Genomic DNA, 18,482 nt, shown 5'->3' on the forward strand with positions numbered 1-18,482 from the left:
CATTAGTGATACACTCCGTGACACACTCTGTGACACACAGTGCCGCATTAGTGACACACTCTGTTACACGGTCACCTCCGAGTCGGAGGTTGTGTGTTCTCCTCTTGGACCCTGGCTGACAGGATTGAAGAGGTGTTGCCCTGTCACGGTTCCAGTCTGTGATCTGACACAGCAACAGAAGAAACCGAAGCCAGTAGGCCATTCAGCCCCTCATCACCTGCTCCACCATTCCAGCACCATGGTTGATCTTTAACCTCAGTGTCACCCGTTCCATAATATCCAAAAACCCGCGCTCTCTCCCAAACATACTCAACAACTGAACCACCAGGCTCTCTCGGCTGAAGAACTTCAAACATTCAGTCACTGGTAAGTGAAAATCAATGCCCTAACGAAGGCCAGTATCCCCTATGCGTTCTTGACCACCTTATAGACCTGTTCTGTCACCTTCACATCCTTCCTACAGCGTGGTGACCAGGTTATATTTGCTTCAGGTGAGACAATTTTTATTCAACTGTGTATTTCTACGAAGGAATTAAACATCAAAGGTGGAGTCAAGCGCTGAAAGATTTCGCAGCAACAGCGACCACCTTCCCTCTACCTCCCCAGGAGCAGGCAGCCGAGAAAATGCTCCCATTACATATTTACCGGTGGGGATCATGTACAAGAAGCTGTCAGCGTCGGGGACCACGTTGCTTGGTTTGCTTTCAAAGATTTCAATGCTTCTTCTTGCTGGAAAACAAATGGAGACTTGTGAGCTGGAATCGGTGACGTTCCCCACACTGAAATAACAACTATTGCTGCTTTTGTGGCACGCGGTACTTTTTATGTGCAACTCAAAACTATGCTCATGAGGCTGGTGAGGTGGTTAACCAGAATAAAAGTGCACCGTCAGCAGGCAGTCTCACAGCGCAGGAGTCCAGTCCTCGCTCTGCTGCGGGACTGAGGGACTGTAGCCGCCCCTGTCTTCTGGATGTCATCTATCGTCCACCTGCCACTGGCTCCTAACACCACCCCCCACCTCCCCTCCCCTCCCTGCACGTCATCTTGCACCCGTCCTCAGTCCACCAATCGCCTGGGGCTCCTGTCTCATCCCCTCCCCTTTCTCCTCTCTATGCCGGCCACTTCCCCTCTCAGTCCTGAAGCAGGATTTTAGAAACATAGAAAACCTCCAGCACATACAGGCTCTTCAGCTCACAAAGCTGTGCTGGACATGTCCCTACCTTAGAAATTACTAGGCTTACCTACATGTACCTATCCAAAAGTCTCTTAAAAGACCCTGTCGTATCCGCCTCCACCACCGTTGCCAGCAGCCCATTCCACACACTCACCACTCTGAGTAAAAAACTTACCCCTGACATCTCCTCTGTACCTACTCCCCAGCACCTTAAACCTGTGTCCTCTTGTGGCAACCACTTCAGCCCTGGGAAAAAGGCTCTGACTATCCACACGATCAATGCCTCTCATCATCTTACACACCTCTAACAGGTCCCCCCTCATCCTCCATCGCTCCAAGGAGAAAAGGCCGAGTTCACTCAACCTGGTTTGACCCGGAACGTTGACAATTCCTCCCCCTCCCCCACAGATGCTGCTCGACCCGCTGAGTTCCTCCAGCAGATTGTGTGTTGCTCCAGATTCCAGCATCTGCAGTCTCTTGTGTCTCTGTGTTTTGGATCAGTTGGGCAGAAGGGCCTGTCTCCTATGCTATGAAGCTCTCTGGTTCTATAAAATCATTGAACCTGATGGCTCTTTACAACAACAATGAACAACAGTTATCAACACAGTTACTCCTCAGTTATTAAGTTCTACTCACTTTTGGGATTGAGAACAATGTTCGATTCCTTTGTTTCCACTATCCCTTCATACTGCCAAGTAAAATAAGAACATGTTATTGAGGGGGATGGGAGCAGGAGGAAGCCATTCCAATTCTCAAACCTATGCAATCATTCGGTAAGATTACTGTTTATTCATCTGTTTTAGTTCAATGCCCACTTTATAATCTCTCGCAAGCAAAGAAACCAAGCAGCCAACACGATCAAGGGCCCCTTCCTACTCCGGACATTCTCTGTTCTCCCCCCTACTGTCGGGCAGAAGATACAAAAGCTTAAGAGCACGTACCACCAGGCCCAAGGACAGCTTCCAGAAATTTGGTATGTCCCCTTTGACCCTCAGCAACTTTTATCAATGCACCACAGAAAACATCCTATCCTGATATATCACAGTTTGGTGTGGCAACTGCTCTGCCTGTGGCCGCAAGAAACTGCAGAGAGTTGTGGACACAGCCCAGCGCATCACAGAAACCAGCCTCCCCTCCATAGACTCTGTCTACGCTTCTCGCTGCCGTAGTAAAGCAGCCAACATAATCAAAGACCCCTCCCACCCCGGACATTCTCTCTTCTCCCCCCCTCCTATCAGGCAGAAGATACAAAAGCCTGAAAGCATGTACCACCAGGCTCAAGGACAGCTTCTATCCTGCTGTTATAAGACTATTGAACGGTCCCCTAGTCCAATAAGATGGATTCTTGACCTCACCTTGTTATGACCTTGCACCTTATTGTCTGCCTGCACTGCACTTTCTCTGTAACTGTAACACTTTATTCCGCATTCTGTTATTGTTTTCCCTTGTACTACCTCAATGCACTGATGTAATGAAATGATCTATACGGATGGCATGCAAAACAAAGTTTCTCGCTGTATCTCAGTACATGTGACAATAATAAACCTAATTTATCCTGCTGTTATCAGGCTCTTGAATGGACCTCTCATACACTAAAAAACATTTAAAAGGTTCTTGGACAGGGACATGGATGGGAAAGGTTTAGAGGGATATAGGAAAATAGGACTAGCCTAGATGGGAATCTTGGTCGGCATGGACCAGTTGGGCCAAAGGGCCTGTTTCCGTGATGTGTGGTTCTATAACTCTAACTAGGAGTGGAAGGAACCCACTCTGGATGCTGAGGGACCACCTCGGATGTAAAGCAGTGCGTACATCAAACACGCTACTCACCAGAACCCGTAGGTGTTTCAAAATTGCATCACTGTAGGTGTTGGTTTCACTGAAAGCAATCACGTTGATTGGGATATTCCCAACCACCAATGGGATCAAGGCAAAATCGATGGATCGAGCCGAATTAGCAGGGACATTGAGTACTCTTGCATTCTCCCAGGATGTGAAGGAGCTGCACAAACCTTCTGCTTCTTTCATGTAAATCCAGACCTAGAAAGACACAAGTACTCTGTCTGAGAAACAAACTCTTCAGTAGCACAGCCACAGGAGCAAGGGAAAAGAATATTAACTGTTACTCATATCAGCACTGGATTTACTCAGCTTGACAACGTGGTCACGAAGGTGTTGAATTATTATTAGAATTTATGTCCTTCTCTCGGGGAGGAGGTACAGGAGCCTGAAGACCCACACTCAACGACTTAGAAACAGCTTCTTTCCCTCCGCCATTGGGTTTCTGAATGGTCCATGAACCCACAAACCCTTCATTATTGGAAGGGCCTGTTTCCACGCTGTGTGACTTTATGAATCAAGGGAGTTAAGTAATTCCGAGCTCAATCTCCTACCTTTAGATGCTGGGGTAGGTAGTTGTACAAGGTGACTTTCACAATTATTTGCTCATTCCTCCTGACAGAATAAGGTAACCTCATGGCCAGGAAAAACGGCCGGAAGACTTTCATCTTTTTCGGTTCCTCGACACAGAATCCTTAAATTAAAAGTTGCCGACAATAAGTTCAGTATTTATCATTCTTAGCATCTGTTAAGATGCACATGATTAACACTCATAAGCATATCTGCATTTCATTAAGAATTAAGCCATTGATAATGACATCACCATTGTAAGTACCACAGAAACTTCCACACCAATTCTGAAGAATACTTTTATCATTTTATCAAGGGGCTGCAGAGGGTTGTAGACCCAGCCAGCCCCATCGCAGGCACAACCCTCCCCGCCATCGAGGACATCTTCAAGAGGCGGTGCCTCAAGAAGATGGCATCTGTCACTAAGGACCCTCACCACCCGGGACAGGCCCCCTTCTCGTTACTGCCATCGGGGAGCAGGTACAGGAGCCTGAAGACCCACACCCAATGATTCAGGAACAGCTTCTTCCCCTCCACCATCAGATTTCTGAACGGTCCATGAACCCAACATTACCTTGTTTTTCGTTTTTATTTGCACTATTTATTTTTGTAGTGATAATAATCTTTATATCTTTGCACTGTACTGCTGCCGCAAAGCAACAAATTTCATGTCTTATAAGTCAGTGACAGTAAACCTGATTCTGATTCACGTTGGAAATAGCAGGCTATAAGAATTCAGCTACGAAAATCAAAACGAAAACATACTATTGCTGTAAATGCATGAATTAAAAGCATAACAAGCTGGAAACACTCAGCAGGTCAGGCAGCATCCGTGGAGAGTGAAATAGAGTTAATGCTTCAGGTGCAATACCCTTCATCAGAATGAGGAAAGGCTGAACCATTGACTGTTTCTCCCTCCACAGATGCTGCCTGACCTGCTTAGTGTTTTCATTATATAATGGAGGTTGCGTTCCCTTAACTGAGTTGATTGAAATTTGCAAATGCAGTACAACTCTGAAAATCCACCATCCAGCTATTTGGAAATCACATGCCCCTGTTTACACCCACAGTGCTGAGGTCGAGAGGGTTGCAAGCTTCAAGTTCCTAAGAGTGAACATCACCAATAGCCTGTCCTGGTCCAACCACGTGGATGCCACGGCCAAGAAAGCTCACCAGCACCTCTACTTCCACAGGAGGCTAAAGAAATTCAGCGTGTCCCCTTTGACCCTCGCCAATTTTTTTTATAGATGCACCACAGAAAGCATCCTATCCAGATGCATCACGGCTTGGTGTGGCAACTGCTCTGCCCAAGACTGCAATAAACGGCAGAGAGTTGTGGACACAGCCCAGCGCGTCAGGGAAACAGGTCTCCCTTCCGTAGAATCTGTCTACACTTCCCACTGCCTCGGTAAAGCAGCCAACGTAATCAAAGACCCCAACCACCCCAGACATTCTCTCTTCTCCCCCCTCCCGTCAGGCAGAAGATACAAAAGCCTGAAAGCACGTACCACCAGGCTCAAGGACAGCTTCCTTGACTATAAGACTATAAGACTTCCTTGTTATAAGACTATTGAACAGACCGCACGTACGATAAGATGGACTCTTGACCTCACAATCGAGTCTGTGTCGTCTTTCACAGCAGACCCATCAGTCACATTGCCTCACTTTGTTAGAACTATTCTCTCTGGTATATTGATGAATTCCTGACAGACCTACACACTGGGGGCAATTTACAGCGGCCATTTAAGGCCAACAAAGACCCGCCGTCGTTGGGATGTGGGAGGAAACCGGAGCCCTGGGGGGATCCCATGGGGTCACACTGAGAACATGCAGACTCCGCACGCACGCACGCGCACGCACGCACACACACGCGCACGCACGCACACACACACACACACAGCACCAGAGGTCAGAATTGAACCTGGGTCTCTGAAGCTGTGAGGCAATGGTTTTTCTCCCTTCACCACTGTACTGTCCTCTAATCCCCCCAAAAATTGGTTCAGAAGTACTTCTAAGTAAGAGTAATGTACCATGGCACAGTAACAACAGGACGAGCTACTTTTAATTAAGTCAATGATTTACCCATCACATGTTATGTTACCTTTATTTTCAAACATGCCGACTGCCTGAATCTCCCAAGTGGTTATGGCATCGGGAACATTACTCGTTATCCTGGAATAAATTGGAAAACAGAAGGAAACCGATTAAGCTCAGTGCAGAAGCATCACACCAGAAATTGGAGCAAAAATCAAACTGCTGGAGGAACTCAGTGGGTTGAGCAGCACCCGCGGGGGTGGGGGGGGGGGGGGAAGTGTCCTGAAGAAGGGTCTTGACCCAATTCCATCTCCACCCCCCCACCCCCCCACACAGATGCTGCTCGACTTGCCGAGTTCCTCCAGCAGATTGTTTGCTGCCAACGACATGTGGGTAGGGAGGTTTCACTGGCCACCGTAAATTGTCCCCGGTGTGCGGGTGACTGGGAGAATATGCAGGGAGCAGACGAGAATCAAACGGGATTAGTGTGGGATTGATGTAAGTGGGCTGACATGGATTAGAGGGGTGAATGGCCTGTTTCCGTGCTGTATCTCTCTGTACAGCAGAGAATCAGTTCCCACTTACAGCATGCACTCAGTCTGATCTCCAGTCCAATTGCGCACCGTATATCTGAAGGTTGAACGGAGCACATAACAGACTACTCATGACGTACCGTCTGCCAAGTCCGCTGGCTAACATTAGGGTCAGTACACCAAGCACTCCCAGTAAACTCAACCCCCTCCTCACGATAACTGCAGACCCTACCAAAGCACTGGCATGAAAGCGGGTCAGAAGCACCTGCCTAGACAATGGGAGAATGGAGGGGATGAAACTAGTCATGACAAAATGAGTTGGACTGCGTTGAAGCTGTACTTTGCTCGGTTACATGATCTACAATATCTACACAGCTTGAATGGGTAATCAGTTTATTATAGTCATACCATGGAACGAAGTACAGTGGAAAAACTTTTGTCTGCATGAACATCTACCTCTGTCATGTTCCCACGGGCTTCAATAAGTTCACTCCTCATTCTTCTAAATTACGAAGAACACAGATCTAATTTCTTTAACCGTTCGTGATAAGACAACCCTGCCCTCCAAGGAATCAGCCAAGCAGATCCCTTCCAGACTTCCTCCAATGACAGAATATCCCTTCTAAAATAAGGGCGCCACGAATGTGCCCAGTACTCCCATGTTGCCCCATTACAGGCAGGGTGTGGAGGCTTTTGAGAGGGTGCAGAGAAGGTTCACCGGGATGCTGCCTGGATTAGAGGGCATGAGCTATAAGGAGAGGTTGGACAAACTTGGGGTGTTTACTCTAGAGTGGAGGAGGCTGAGGGGAGACCTGATCGAGGTTTATAAGATTACAAGAATCACAGATAGAGTAGACAGCCGGTATCTCTTCTCTGGGTTGAAATGTCTAATACTAGAGGGCACACATTTAAGGTGAGAGGGAGTAAGTTCAAAGGAGATGTGCGGGGCAGGATTTTTCCGCAGAGAGCGGTGGGTGCCTGGAATGTGCTGCCAGGGGTGGTGGTGGAGGCAGATACGATAAAGAGGCTCTTAGGTAGAGACATGAGTATGCAGGGAATGGAGGGACGTGGACATTGCGTAGGCAGAAGGGATTAGATTAGTTTAGTTAGGTGTTCAGTAACTAATTTAATTAGTTCGGAACAATATTGTGGGCTGAAGGGCCTGTTCCTGTGCTGTACTGTTCTATGTGTGGTTTCCCCTGTACAACTGATGCACACACTCCAGGTGTGGCCTCACCTGTACCCTGTACAACTGATGCACAGTACTCCAGGTGTGGTCTCACCTGTACCCTGCACAACTGTAACAATACTTCCCTGTTTCTAATCTCCCTTTGCAATAAAGACCAACGTTTCATTTGCTTTCTCACCACAAGCTGCACCTCCCTGCTAACCCCTCGTGATTCATTCACAAGAACTCCTCGATCCTTCTCTACTTTGTATATCTGCAGTCTTTCGCCGCTTAGATAGTTTTCAGTGACTGCATCTTTTTTTAAAAAACACCCCGTTAAATTCTCGCACGCGCCATCCAGGCAAGAGCGTCTTACTTGTGGTCACCCTGGCTCACGGCCGCGAACGTTTGCCACAACCAGCTCTGGGGAAATGCACTTCGAACTTGGACAGAGGTCTCATCGAAGATCTGCTCTTTGGCGTTGGCCTCAACGACATTGGGATCCAATTTAGCTGGAAGAGGGCAAGAAAAGGCATTTCAGTGCGTCCAACGAAGCCCACGTACTGAGAAAAGAGAGAGCAGGCTAATGAACAAGACCCTTGCACCTAGGGTGGGTCACTCAGACAACACCGTGAGCTAAAGTTCAGACGGAAGCCTAGAGACAAGGAAAGTGGAAGCAGAAATGCATCTAGCCCTTCAAACCTTCTCTGCCAATCAAGGCTGATTATCCAAATTAAGCTATAAGAGGGTGCAAAAAAGATTCACCAGGATGTTGGCTGCGTCTGGAGGGCTTGAGATGTAAGGAGAGGCCGGACAGGCTGGGACTGTTCTCCCTGGAGTAAAGGAGCCTGAGGGGTGACCTTTCCAGAGGTTTATGAGGGGCATCAGGGGCAGGGGTCCATGAGGGGCATGGATGGTCACTGTCTTTTTCTCAGGGTAGAGGAGTCTAAAACTAAAGGGCAAAGGTTTAAGGTGAGAGGGGAAAGGGGACCTGAGGGGCAGGTTTTTCCACACAGAGGGAGACGGGTGTATGGAACGAGCTGCCAGGGGAAGTGGTAGAGGCAGGCACAATTACACCATTCTTTTGTCAGGTGCGTGGATAGGAAAGGTTTGGAGGGATATGGCCCAAGCACAGGCAAATGGGACTAGCATCTTGGTCAGCATGGATGAGTTGGGCTGAAGGGCCTGTTTCCCGGTGCTGTATAACTATGCTTCTAGAGACCAGCACCCCAGTTCCCCTCTAACTGATTGCTGCATCTGAAGTTTGGTTTTCACTGACTGCCTACAAGGGCACCCAAATGCAGTTGAACATCAACACTACCCCTTCCCTCCCATTTACAATAAATACTCTGCCTTTCTGTCTAAGGTTGACGACCTCACGTGTTTAACACACTGCAGTGCCCTGCTCTTGTTTCCCACCTCGCTGTTCTGCATTCCCTTGTGGCTCTTTTACTCAATCCCAGCTTTCTCCCCAGATCCCTTGTTCTGACTAACCCCATCCACGTTGCTCCATGGTTTAGAAACACAGAAAACCTACAGCACAAAGCTGTGCCGAACATGTCCCTACCTTAGAAATGACTAGGCTTACCCATAGCCCTCTATTTTTCTAAGCTCCATGTACCTATCCAAAAATTTCTTAAAAGACCCTATCGTATCCGCCTCCACCACCATTGCCGGCAGCCCGTTCCACGGACGCACCACTCTCTGAGTAAAAAACTTACTCCTGACATCTCCTCTGTACCTACTCCCCAGCACCTTAAACCCATGTCCTCTTGTGGCAACCATTTCAGCCCTGGGGAAAAGCCTCTGACTATCCACACGATCAATGTCTCTCATCATCTTATGGACCTGTATCAGGTCCCCCCTCATCCTCCGTCGCTCCAAGGAGAAAAGGCAGAGTTCACTCAACCTGCTTTCATAATGCATGCTCCCCAATCCAGGTAGCATCCTTGTTTGTCTCTCCACGATCTCCTCCAGCCCTACGACCCCACAAGACCTCTGCTCCCTCTCTGATGACTTCTGGATCATCACTAACTTTGGTTCCTCCGTATCTGGTGGCATGAGCCCAATCTGTCCACCCATCCCCTTCCCCTCAGACCACTTCCTGACCTTCCCCAGAACATGCGACTTTGACCAAACATCACCCTCAGCCCCTCTCCTTTCCCCAGAACATGCGACTTTGACCAAACATCACCCTCAGCCCCTCTCCTTTCCGTGGTTCAATGCCTGCCTTTGTTTGATACCATTCCTGTGGTCTGGCCAGGGACGTTGTACAACAGTGAAAACATTTATAAATCAAAAGTCGTTCCTGGTTGGGACAGGAAAACGCCAATGATCCAGCAACCAATTGTTTGGAAATCCTGGTGGTTCGGCATCTGGCTCACCGGATTCTGTTCCCTGAGCCCCATTTCCCACACTCCCTTTAAACTCACCAGGGGCCTCATTTCCCGCTCCCTTTAAACCCACCGGGTTCCCATTTCCCACACTCCCTTTAAATTCACCGAGACCCCTTTTCCTGCTCCCTTTAAACTCACTGGGGCCCCATTTCCCGCTCCCACCTGGGCCCCCGTTTCCCACTCTCTTTAAACCCGCTGGGGCCACGTTTCCTGCTCCCTTTAAACCCCCCAGGGCCCCGTTTCCCGCTCCCTTTAAAACCACCGAGGCCCCATTTCCCATTCCCCTTAAGCTCACCGTGGTCCCCGTTTCCTGCGCTCCTTTTAAGCTCACCGGGGGCTCCGTTTCCCGCACTCCCTTCAAGCTCACCAGGGGCCCTGTTTCCCCTGCTCCCTTTAAACCCACTGAGGCCCCGCTCCCCACTCCCTTTTAACCCACCGAGGCTCCATTCCCTGCTCCCTTTAAACTTGCAATCCATTAACATACTGGATGCATTGTGAAATATATTATACTACATTTAACATATTACAATAAAAGTGAATGAAAGGCATGTTGGTGTATTAATCTGGTTATAAAGTCACAGAGTCCGACAACACAGAGACAGGCCCTTCGGCCCACCGTATCTATGCTGACCATCAAGTACCCATCCATACCAATCCCATTCACCAGCACTGGGTCCATATCCTTCTCTGCCTTGGTGATTCAAGTGCTATTCAATGCTGTGAGGGTCTCTGCCTCCACCACCCCCTAAGGCAGTGCGTTCCATGCTCCACCCACCCTCTGGGGGAAAGAATTCCTCCTCAGATCCCCTCTACACCTCTCACCCCTCAACTTAAATCTGTGCCCTCTGGTTTGAGATACCTCTGCCATGGAGAATGGTTTCTCACTACCCACCCTATCTGTGCCCCTCATAATTTTGTATACCTCATCAGGTGTCCCCTTCACACCCCCTTCAGCCTCCCCCACTCCAGCAATAACAAAGCCAGCCAACCTGATCTCTCTCCGTAATTAAAACACTCCATCCCAGGCAACGTCCTGGTGAATCTCCTCCGCACCTGCTGTTGTACTCCTCTGCCGTATAAAACTTTGGATAGGCCACACTTGAAGCACTGTGTGCACTTCTGGTCACCCCATTACAGGAAGGACGTGGAGAAGGCGCAGAAGAGGTTTACCAGGATACTGCCTGGATTAGAGGGCGTGTGCTATAAGGAGAGGTTGGACAAACTTGGGGTGTTCTCTCTGGAGCGTCGGAGGCTGAGGGGAGACCTGATAGAAGTTTATTAGGTTACGAGAGGCGTAGACAGTCAGTATCTTCTTCCCAGGGTTGAAATGTCTAATACTAGAGGCCGTGCATTTAAGGTGAGAGGGGGTAAGTTTAAAGGAGAGGTGCGGGGCAAATTTTTTTTTTACACAGAGAGTGGTGGGTGGCCGGAATGTGCTGCCAGAGGTAGTGGTGGAAGTAGATACGATGGAGACATTTAAGAGAGTTTTAGACAGGCACATGAATATGCAGGGAATGGAGGGATACGGATCACGTGCAGGCAGAAGGGATTAGTTTAATTTGGCATCGTGTTCGGCATGAACAGAATGGGCTGAATGGCCTGTCACTGTGCTGTACTGGTCTACGTTCCACCTTCCCTGCACTCTCTCCAGCGCCATCACATCCTTCCTGCAGTGTAGTGACCACAACTGTACACAATGCTCCAGCTATGGTCCAACCAATACCTGTGCCATGTTATTCAATACAATATTTACCAGTTAAACTGGGATTATTGAGACGAAATTAAACAAAGAAAAAACAGATGCTGCAAATGTGAAATAAAACAGGAAAATGCTGGAAACACTCAGCAGGTCAGGCAGCATCTGTGGAGAGAGAAACAGAGTCAACGTTTTGGAGGGTTCTTATGACAGTCGTTGACTTGTAGGATTAACTCTGTTAATGTACTGTACTGTAATATACTGTAGTTATTGTTTTTACCTGTACTACCTCAGTGCGCTCTGTACTAACTCAATGTAACTGCACTGTGTAATGAATTGACCTGTACGATTGGTATGCAAGACAAGTTTTTCCACTGTATCTTGGTAGAAACGACAATAATAAACCAATACCAATCTCTCTCCCCACAGAAGCTGCCTGCCTTGCTGAATGTTTCCAGCATTTTCTAGTTTGATTTCAGATTTACAGCATCCGCAGTTTGTTGGGTTTTTCCAGTTGTTAATTCACTGAATTCCTCTGCTGCGTGAATGTGGTTCAATTGCCCGTCTGAAGCAGACGTAGCGAAGATCACCAGCGGAGCAACAGTCTCTTACATCTCCCTATAGACAGTAACTGGACCTCGGTCATCCTCTGGACTGTCCTGAGTTTGCAGCAGTTCTCAAAAGCCCGGCGACAAGACGCCTCTGCCACCCGTTGAGCTCGCTCCGCGCAGGTGTAATCCATAAATATCTTGGTTAGCCCATCCATACAGCATTTCCTCAGCCTGTGGTCGGAGTACTCGTTCACTGAAAGAGACGGCATGAGACGAGAGATGAGGTGTCTTTATTAGTCACATGTACATTGAAATGCACAGTGAAATGCATCTTTTGCACAAGGTGGCAAAGTGCTGTGTTATCAGTAACAACAAGGCTGCCTGCAAGGACAATGCAAACCCACTCAGAGCACTGGTGATAAGCTAACTCACTGCTCTACCCCACAGCCCTCCCAACAGACAACCGCCAACATTCAATTAACCCTTGGGAAGGGTGTCCTGGCCTCGGAAGGGGTGTGGCAGAGAGATCTACCATGTCTACAATCTCGATTGTAGTCCAAGGATGTGGGTTCATCCACTGGAGTTGTTTCAATCCTTCTTGCTTGAATCTACCATTGGATGGACTGTGACTGTGTATATTCCTTAAAAATCTTTGCAAAACAAAAACTTACCAACAGCATCAAATTAATTGATCTCACATCAGCTGCCAATTATGGAACAGAGTTCCAAATTTCCATCAACCTTTGCTTCAGTGTTTCCCAACAGAATTACAGCAGGGAAACAGGCCATTCAGCCAACATGTCCACACTGACCAGTGGGCACCCATCTGTGCTAATTCCATTTTCCATCACTTGGCCCGTTGCCTTCTATCCCTGGCCAATTCAAGTGCCCGTCTAAACACTTCTTCAGTGCTGTCAGTGACTCTGCTTCCACCGTTCCCTCCGGCAGTGTGTTCCAGGTACTCACTGCTCTCTGGGTGAGAAAGGTCCCCTCTGAATCTCTTCCTCCTTCCCCTAAATCTACATCCTCTAGTTGTATCTGCCTCTGATATGGGGAAAGGTTTCCTGCAGTCTATCCTATCTACAACCGCTCATAATTTTATATACCTCAGTCATGTCCCCTCTTAACCCCCTTCGCTCCAGGGAGAACAGACCCAGTCTCTCCTCATCACTGGAACTCTCCATCCCAGGCAACACCCTGGTGAATCTCCTCTGCACCCTCTCCAGTGCAGTCACATCCTTCCTATAGTGCAGTGACCAGAACTGCACGCGGTACTCCAGCTGAGGTCTGACCGATAAAGTTGGAGCAAAACCTCCCTGCTCCTGTATTCAATGCCCTGACTAATGAAAGCCAGTATCATATATACTTAACCACCTTCTGCCGCCTTCAAGGATCTCTGGACTAGTACGCCAAGGTCCCTGTGTTCCTCAATACTCCCAATGGCCCTAACAATCATGGTGTGTCCCCTAGTCAAAATTCTACCCCCATGTGGAAAATTATCTTAATTCCTCCTGCTAAAGCCCTCCATTATCCATAAAAATCTTCCAGAATCATAGTCACACAGCACAGGAACAGGCTCTTCAGCCCACTGGGTCCGTACCGACCATCAACCACCCGTTTATGGTCATTCTACATTTTTATTTTATTCTCCCCACATTCCCATCAACTCCCCCAAGATTCTACCCCTCACCCACACACCAGGGGGGCAATTCACAGCGGCCAATTAACCCACCGACTCCGCACGTCGTTGGGATGTGGGAGGAAACCGGAGCACCCGGGGGAAACCCACGCGGTCACAGGGAGAACGTGCAAACTCCACACACCCAGACAGCACCGGAGGTCAGGATCGAACCCGGGTCTCTGGAGCCAGGAGGCAGCAGCCCTACCCACTGCACCACTCGAAGTTTTGGTATCAGTTTAGTAAATCTTTATTTTACATTCTCCTGCGTGGTTACACACTTCTAATAACAAGGAGAAGAGATTGGCTCAGCATTGGGATGAATAGAGATGTAACATAGAACCATATAACATTACAGCACAGAAAACAGGCCATTCAGTCCTCCTAGTCTGTGCTGAAACTTTATTCCGCTGGTCCCATTGACCTGCACCCAGTCCATAACCCTACAGACCTCTCTCATCCATGTATCTATCCAATTTATTCTTAAAACTTAAGAGTGAGCCCGCATTTACTACGTCAGATGGCAGCCCGTTCCACACTCCCACCACTCTCTGAGTGAAGAAGTTCCCCCTAATGTTCCCCCTCTGAACCTTTCCCCTTTCACCCTAAAGCCATGTCCTCTCGTACTTATCTCTCCTAATCTAGGTGGAAAGAGCCTACTCACATTAACTCTGTCTACTCCCCTCATAATTTTGTAAACCTCTATCAATAGGAAGTTACTTGTTTAACTGCAATATTATTAATGGACGGAACACATCGACTCACATATTCCAGAGTACTGTTGCTGAATATGTAACGCTCTCCTCTGTCTTCTGACTTTGTTTGCGCATGAATATTCTGGAAAGTAATGAAAAGTAAAACCCAAATCATCGCCATTGTAACGGAGAAAGTCACTACTGAGTGCCATGGTCACTGTAAAGACTCAAACAGGTTGGAAGAATTTTCACATTCACTATTTGGGGGAATTGTTAATACTTTGCAAAAATCTACGTTAATGATTTCCCCAGATCTTCCTTCTGAAGTGGGTAGGAATTGCATCGCGTCTTTGGCCAAGTGACCTTGTAAACATTTCTGAGAAGACCTAGCTCTGTATTGTATTTGAAGTGAAATCATTTCACATCTCATTAAGTTGAACACAGAGCAGTACAGCACAGGAACAGGCCCTTCGGCCCACGATGTCTGTGCCAAACACGATGCCGAATTAAACTAAATCTCTTCTGCCTGAACATGATCCACATCCCTCCATTCCCTGGATTTTTTTAAACAGCCTTGTAAACACCACTGTCGTATCTGCTTCCAACACTATCCCCGGCAGCCCGTTCCAGGCACCCACCACTCTCTATGTAAAAAAATTTGCCACGCACATCCCCTTTAAACTTTCCCCCTCTCACCTTAAATGCATGTCCTCTAGTACTTGACATTTCTACCCTGGGTAAAAGATGCTGACCGTCTACCCTATCTATGCCTCTCATAATTTTATAAACTTCTATCAGGCCTCCCCTCAGCCTCCGACATTCCAGAGAAAACAACCCAAGTTTGTCCAACCTCTCCTTGTAGCACACACCCTCTAATCCAGGCAGCATCCTGGTGAACCTCTTCTGCACCCTCTCCAGAGCCTCCGCATCCTTCCCGTAATGGGGCGACCAGAATTGCACACAATACTCCAAGTGCGGACTAATCGAAGTTTTATATAGTTTTATGTACGTATGTTAGATTATAGCCATAAATTCGTAGAGTTACATGGCACACTAACACCTTTGGAACACCAAAATACTCTATTCCTCCAATATTCTGACCAAAATGAAAAGCCTCACATTATACCTTGTTCCATATTTCCTTACAACACCAAAGGAGGCCATTTGACCCATCATAGACCGATCCCATTCCCTGTTACCCATTCTCCCCACATTCCCATCAGCTCTCCCCAGGTTCTATCACTCACCCACAGACGGGGCAACTTATGGTGGACAATTACTGACCCACACTCTGCTGCCGTTTGCCCCATCCCCTATCATACCCCAAACCTCTCGAAGCTCTTTGTATCACACAGAGGGAGATACAGCACAGAAACAGGCCCTTCGGCCCGCCAAGTCTATGCTGACCGTCAACCACCCTCTTACACCAATCCGACACTTAAGCCCATTCCTTCTCCTCACATTCCCATTAACACCCCCAACTCCCCCCACCCCCCACTCCGATTCTACCCCTCACCCACACATTAGGAGCAATATACTGCAGCCAATTAACCCACCGACCCGCACGTCGTTGGCATACGAGGGGAAACCGGAGCACCCAGGGGAAACCCACTCGGTCACAGGGAGAACGTACAAACTCCACACACACAGACAGCACCGGAGGTCGGGATCGAACCTGAGTCTCCGGTGCTGCGAGACAGTGGCTCTACCCACTGTGCCACTTCATTGCCCAACTTCCCACTTGTCTCATTTGCAAATCAGGATAGGCAATATCCTGGCCTTACTTCTGATCAATAACACAGATTGATAAACACGTGAAGGCACAGATTTGATCATTGACACACCCCACTTCTACCAGAGAGCCAAGCTGAAAAAGAACCAATTTCAGGAAGTCTCCTGCTGATTTTGCAAGCACATTTAACAATCAGATTTCAATGCATTAAATAAAAAGCAAAACTGCGTAACATAACAGAATTTCCAGACATCATTTTTCTCACTGACAATCTCCCTTTCATAAAACGTATCAGCAGATCGGTAAGGTTTATTCAGTCTAAGCAACCACTGCATACATGTTGTTTTACCCTGTCTAAATGATGACACATCCACGTCAGACAGAAAACTCAGTCCAGCATCATTAAAGACATCCGCAGTCTTAACTCCACCTCCATAGAAGCATCCCAGGTCATAGGAGTTCATTGCTTCAAACACCTGTTTGGAGAAAAGAGTGGAACTGTCAAATAGACATTACGGGCTTAGAAATCGAAAATACTGGAAACACTCAGCAGATCAGGCAACATCTGTGGAGAGAGAAATTTTAGCTTTCCTCCTCTAGAACTGAAAACTCTCTCATTCCCAGTTCTGATGAGTAAATTGGTTTATTATTGTCACATATACCGAGGTACAGTAAAAAACTTGTCTTGCATACCGTCGATACAGATCAATTCATTACACAGTGCATTGAGGTAGTACAAGGTAAGACAATACAGAATGCAGAACAGAGTGTTACAGTTACAGAGAAAGTGCAGTGCAGGTAGACAGTAAGGTGTAAGGTCACAACGAGGTCGATTGTGAGGTTAAGATTCTCAGACCTGAACTGGTGACTCTGGATGCTGCCTGGATTAGAGGGTATGTGCTATAAGGAGAGGTTGGACAAATTTGGGTTGTTTTCTCTGGAGTGGCAGAGGCTGAGGGGAGACCTGATAGAGGTTTATAAAATTTTGAGAGGCATAGATAGAGTACCAGCTGGTATCTTTTTACCAGGGTCAAAATGTTTAATACTAGAGGGCATACATTTAAAGTGAAAGGGGGTGAGTTCAAAGGAGATATGCGGGACAAGCTTTTTTTTTACACAGACAGTCGTGGGTGCCTGGGATGCACTGCCAGGGGTGGAGGTGGAGGCAGATATAATAGAGGCATTTAAGAGGCTCTTAGACAGGCACATGAATGTGCAGAGAGTGGAGGGATGTGGATATTGTGTCAGCAGAAGGGATCAGTTTAGTTAAGTGTTTAATTACTAGTTTAATTAGTTTGGCACAACATGGTGGGCCAAAGGGCCTGTTCCTGTGCTGTTCTATGTTCTGTTTCTTTCTCCACAGATGCTGCCTGACCTGCTGAGTATTTCCAGCATTTTCTGTTTTTACTTCAGATTTCCTGAAGTTTTTGTTTTGACTTTTATGCTTAGAAATACGGTCTTTACAAGGGCTTTGAGGTCAAATATTATGGGGGCAGGCACAGTAGTGTAGCATTTAGCATAACATTATTACAGCACCAGCGACCTGGGTTCAATTCCCGCCACTGTCTGTAAGGAGTTTGTACGTTCTCCCCATGTCTGCGTGGGTTTCCTCCGGGTGCTCCAGTTTCCTCCCACATTCCAAAGACATACAGGTTAGGAAGTTGTGGGCATGCTATGTCGGCGCCGGAAGTGTGGCGACACTTGCGGGCTGCCCCCAGAACACTCTACGCAAAAGATGCATTTCACTGTGTGTTTCAATGTACATGTGACTAATAAAGATATCTTAAATATTGCAACATAACGTTGCCCAGTTAAAGCAATGAATAAAAACTTACTTTTCTTTGGAAAAATCTTTCTCTGTTTTGCACGGCATCAAATTAAAAACACTTTCCAAAAGAGCAGGGAGGGTTTTCGTTAGCAACTCTAAGCAGGGAATGTTGAGGTGACAGACAACCGTCCTACCAGTAAGGTAGCACATTACCTTCCTGGGCGTCAGCTTGTTCTTGTTGTTGAGGATGTACATTGCTGAATCAACAGCAACAAAGGAGACATTTGCCGCATCATTGGTGGAGAAGTGCAGGTCGAACTGACTCCCCGGTTTATACACTTCATCTGGCTCCTTTATTTTGACCTGTGAATGTAAATTGACAGAACATTCATTACCAGAGGGTCAGAGGATCACAATGCCATTGGCGAATCGATTATCCGACAATTTGCTTTGCTGATTAGTGAACAAGACGTGGAAATTGTTCTCAAAAGGAGTGGTTGAAATGAAGGGGAAGTTAGTCAAACGAAGGAGAAATGTATCAGAGTAAAGTGGAGGAAATAAAACCAGATAATGCTGGGAACACTCAGCGGGTCAGGCAGCGACTGTGGAGAGAGAAGCAGAGTTAGTGTCTCACGTCATAGATGGAAA

The 18,482-nt window shown here is 47.5% G+C and overlaps 1 protein-coding gene across 2 annotated transcripts in view; it reads right to left on the bottom strand.

The window, feature by feature from the left end:
* LOC127586082 (complement C4-like) overlaps positions 1-18,482 on the bottom strand; it is a 108,513-nt gene that overhangs the window by 51,360 nt on the left and 38,671 nt on the right. For both annotated transcript variants that reach the window (XM_052043889.1, XM_052043888.1), the window contains 10 exons: positions 18,048-18,197; positions 16,416-16,542; positions 14,405-14,476; positions 12,023-12,214; positions 7,695-7,830; positions 5,685-5,755; positions 3,568-3,707; positions 3,005-3,214; positions 1,811-1,862; positions 646-729 (listed from right to left, as the gene is read on the bottom strand). In XM_052043889.1, coding sequence (XP_051899849.1) covers positions 646-729; positions 1,811-1,862; positions 3,005-3,214; positions 3,568-3,707; positions 5,685-5,755; positions 7,695-7,830; positions 12,023-12,214; positions 14,405-14,476; positions 16,416-16,542; positions 18,048-18,197 — 1,234 coding nt within the window. The remainder of the gene's footprint in view (positions 1-645; positions 730-1,810; positions 1,863-3,004; positions 3,215-3,567; positions 3,708-5,684; positions 5,756-7,694; positions 7,831-12,022; positions 12,215-14,404; positions 14,477-16,415; positions 16,543-18,047; positions 18,198-18,482) is intronic.

Source organism: Pristis pectinata, chromosome 34 (genome assembly GCF_009764475.1).
Source record: "Pristis pectinata isolate sPriPec2 chromosome 34, sPriPec2.1.pri, whole genome shotgun sequence".
Classification (NCBI taxonomy): domain Eukaryota; kingdom Metazoa; phylum Chordata; class Chondrichthyes; order Rhinopristiformes; family Pristidae; genus Pristis; species Pristis pectinata.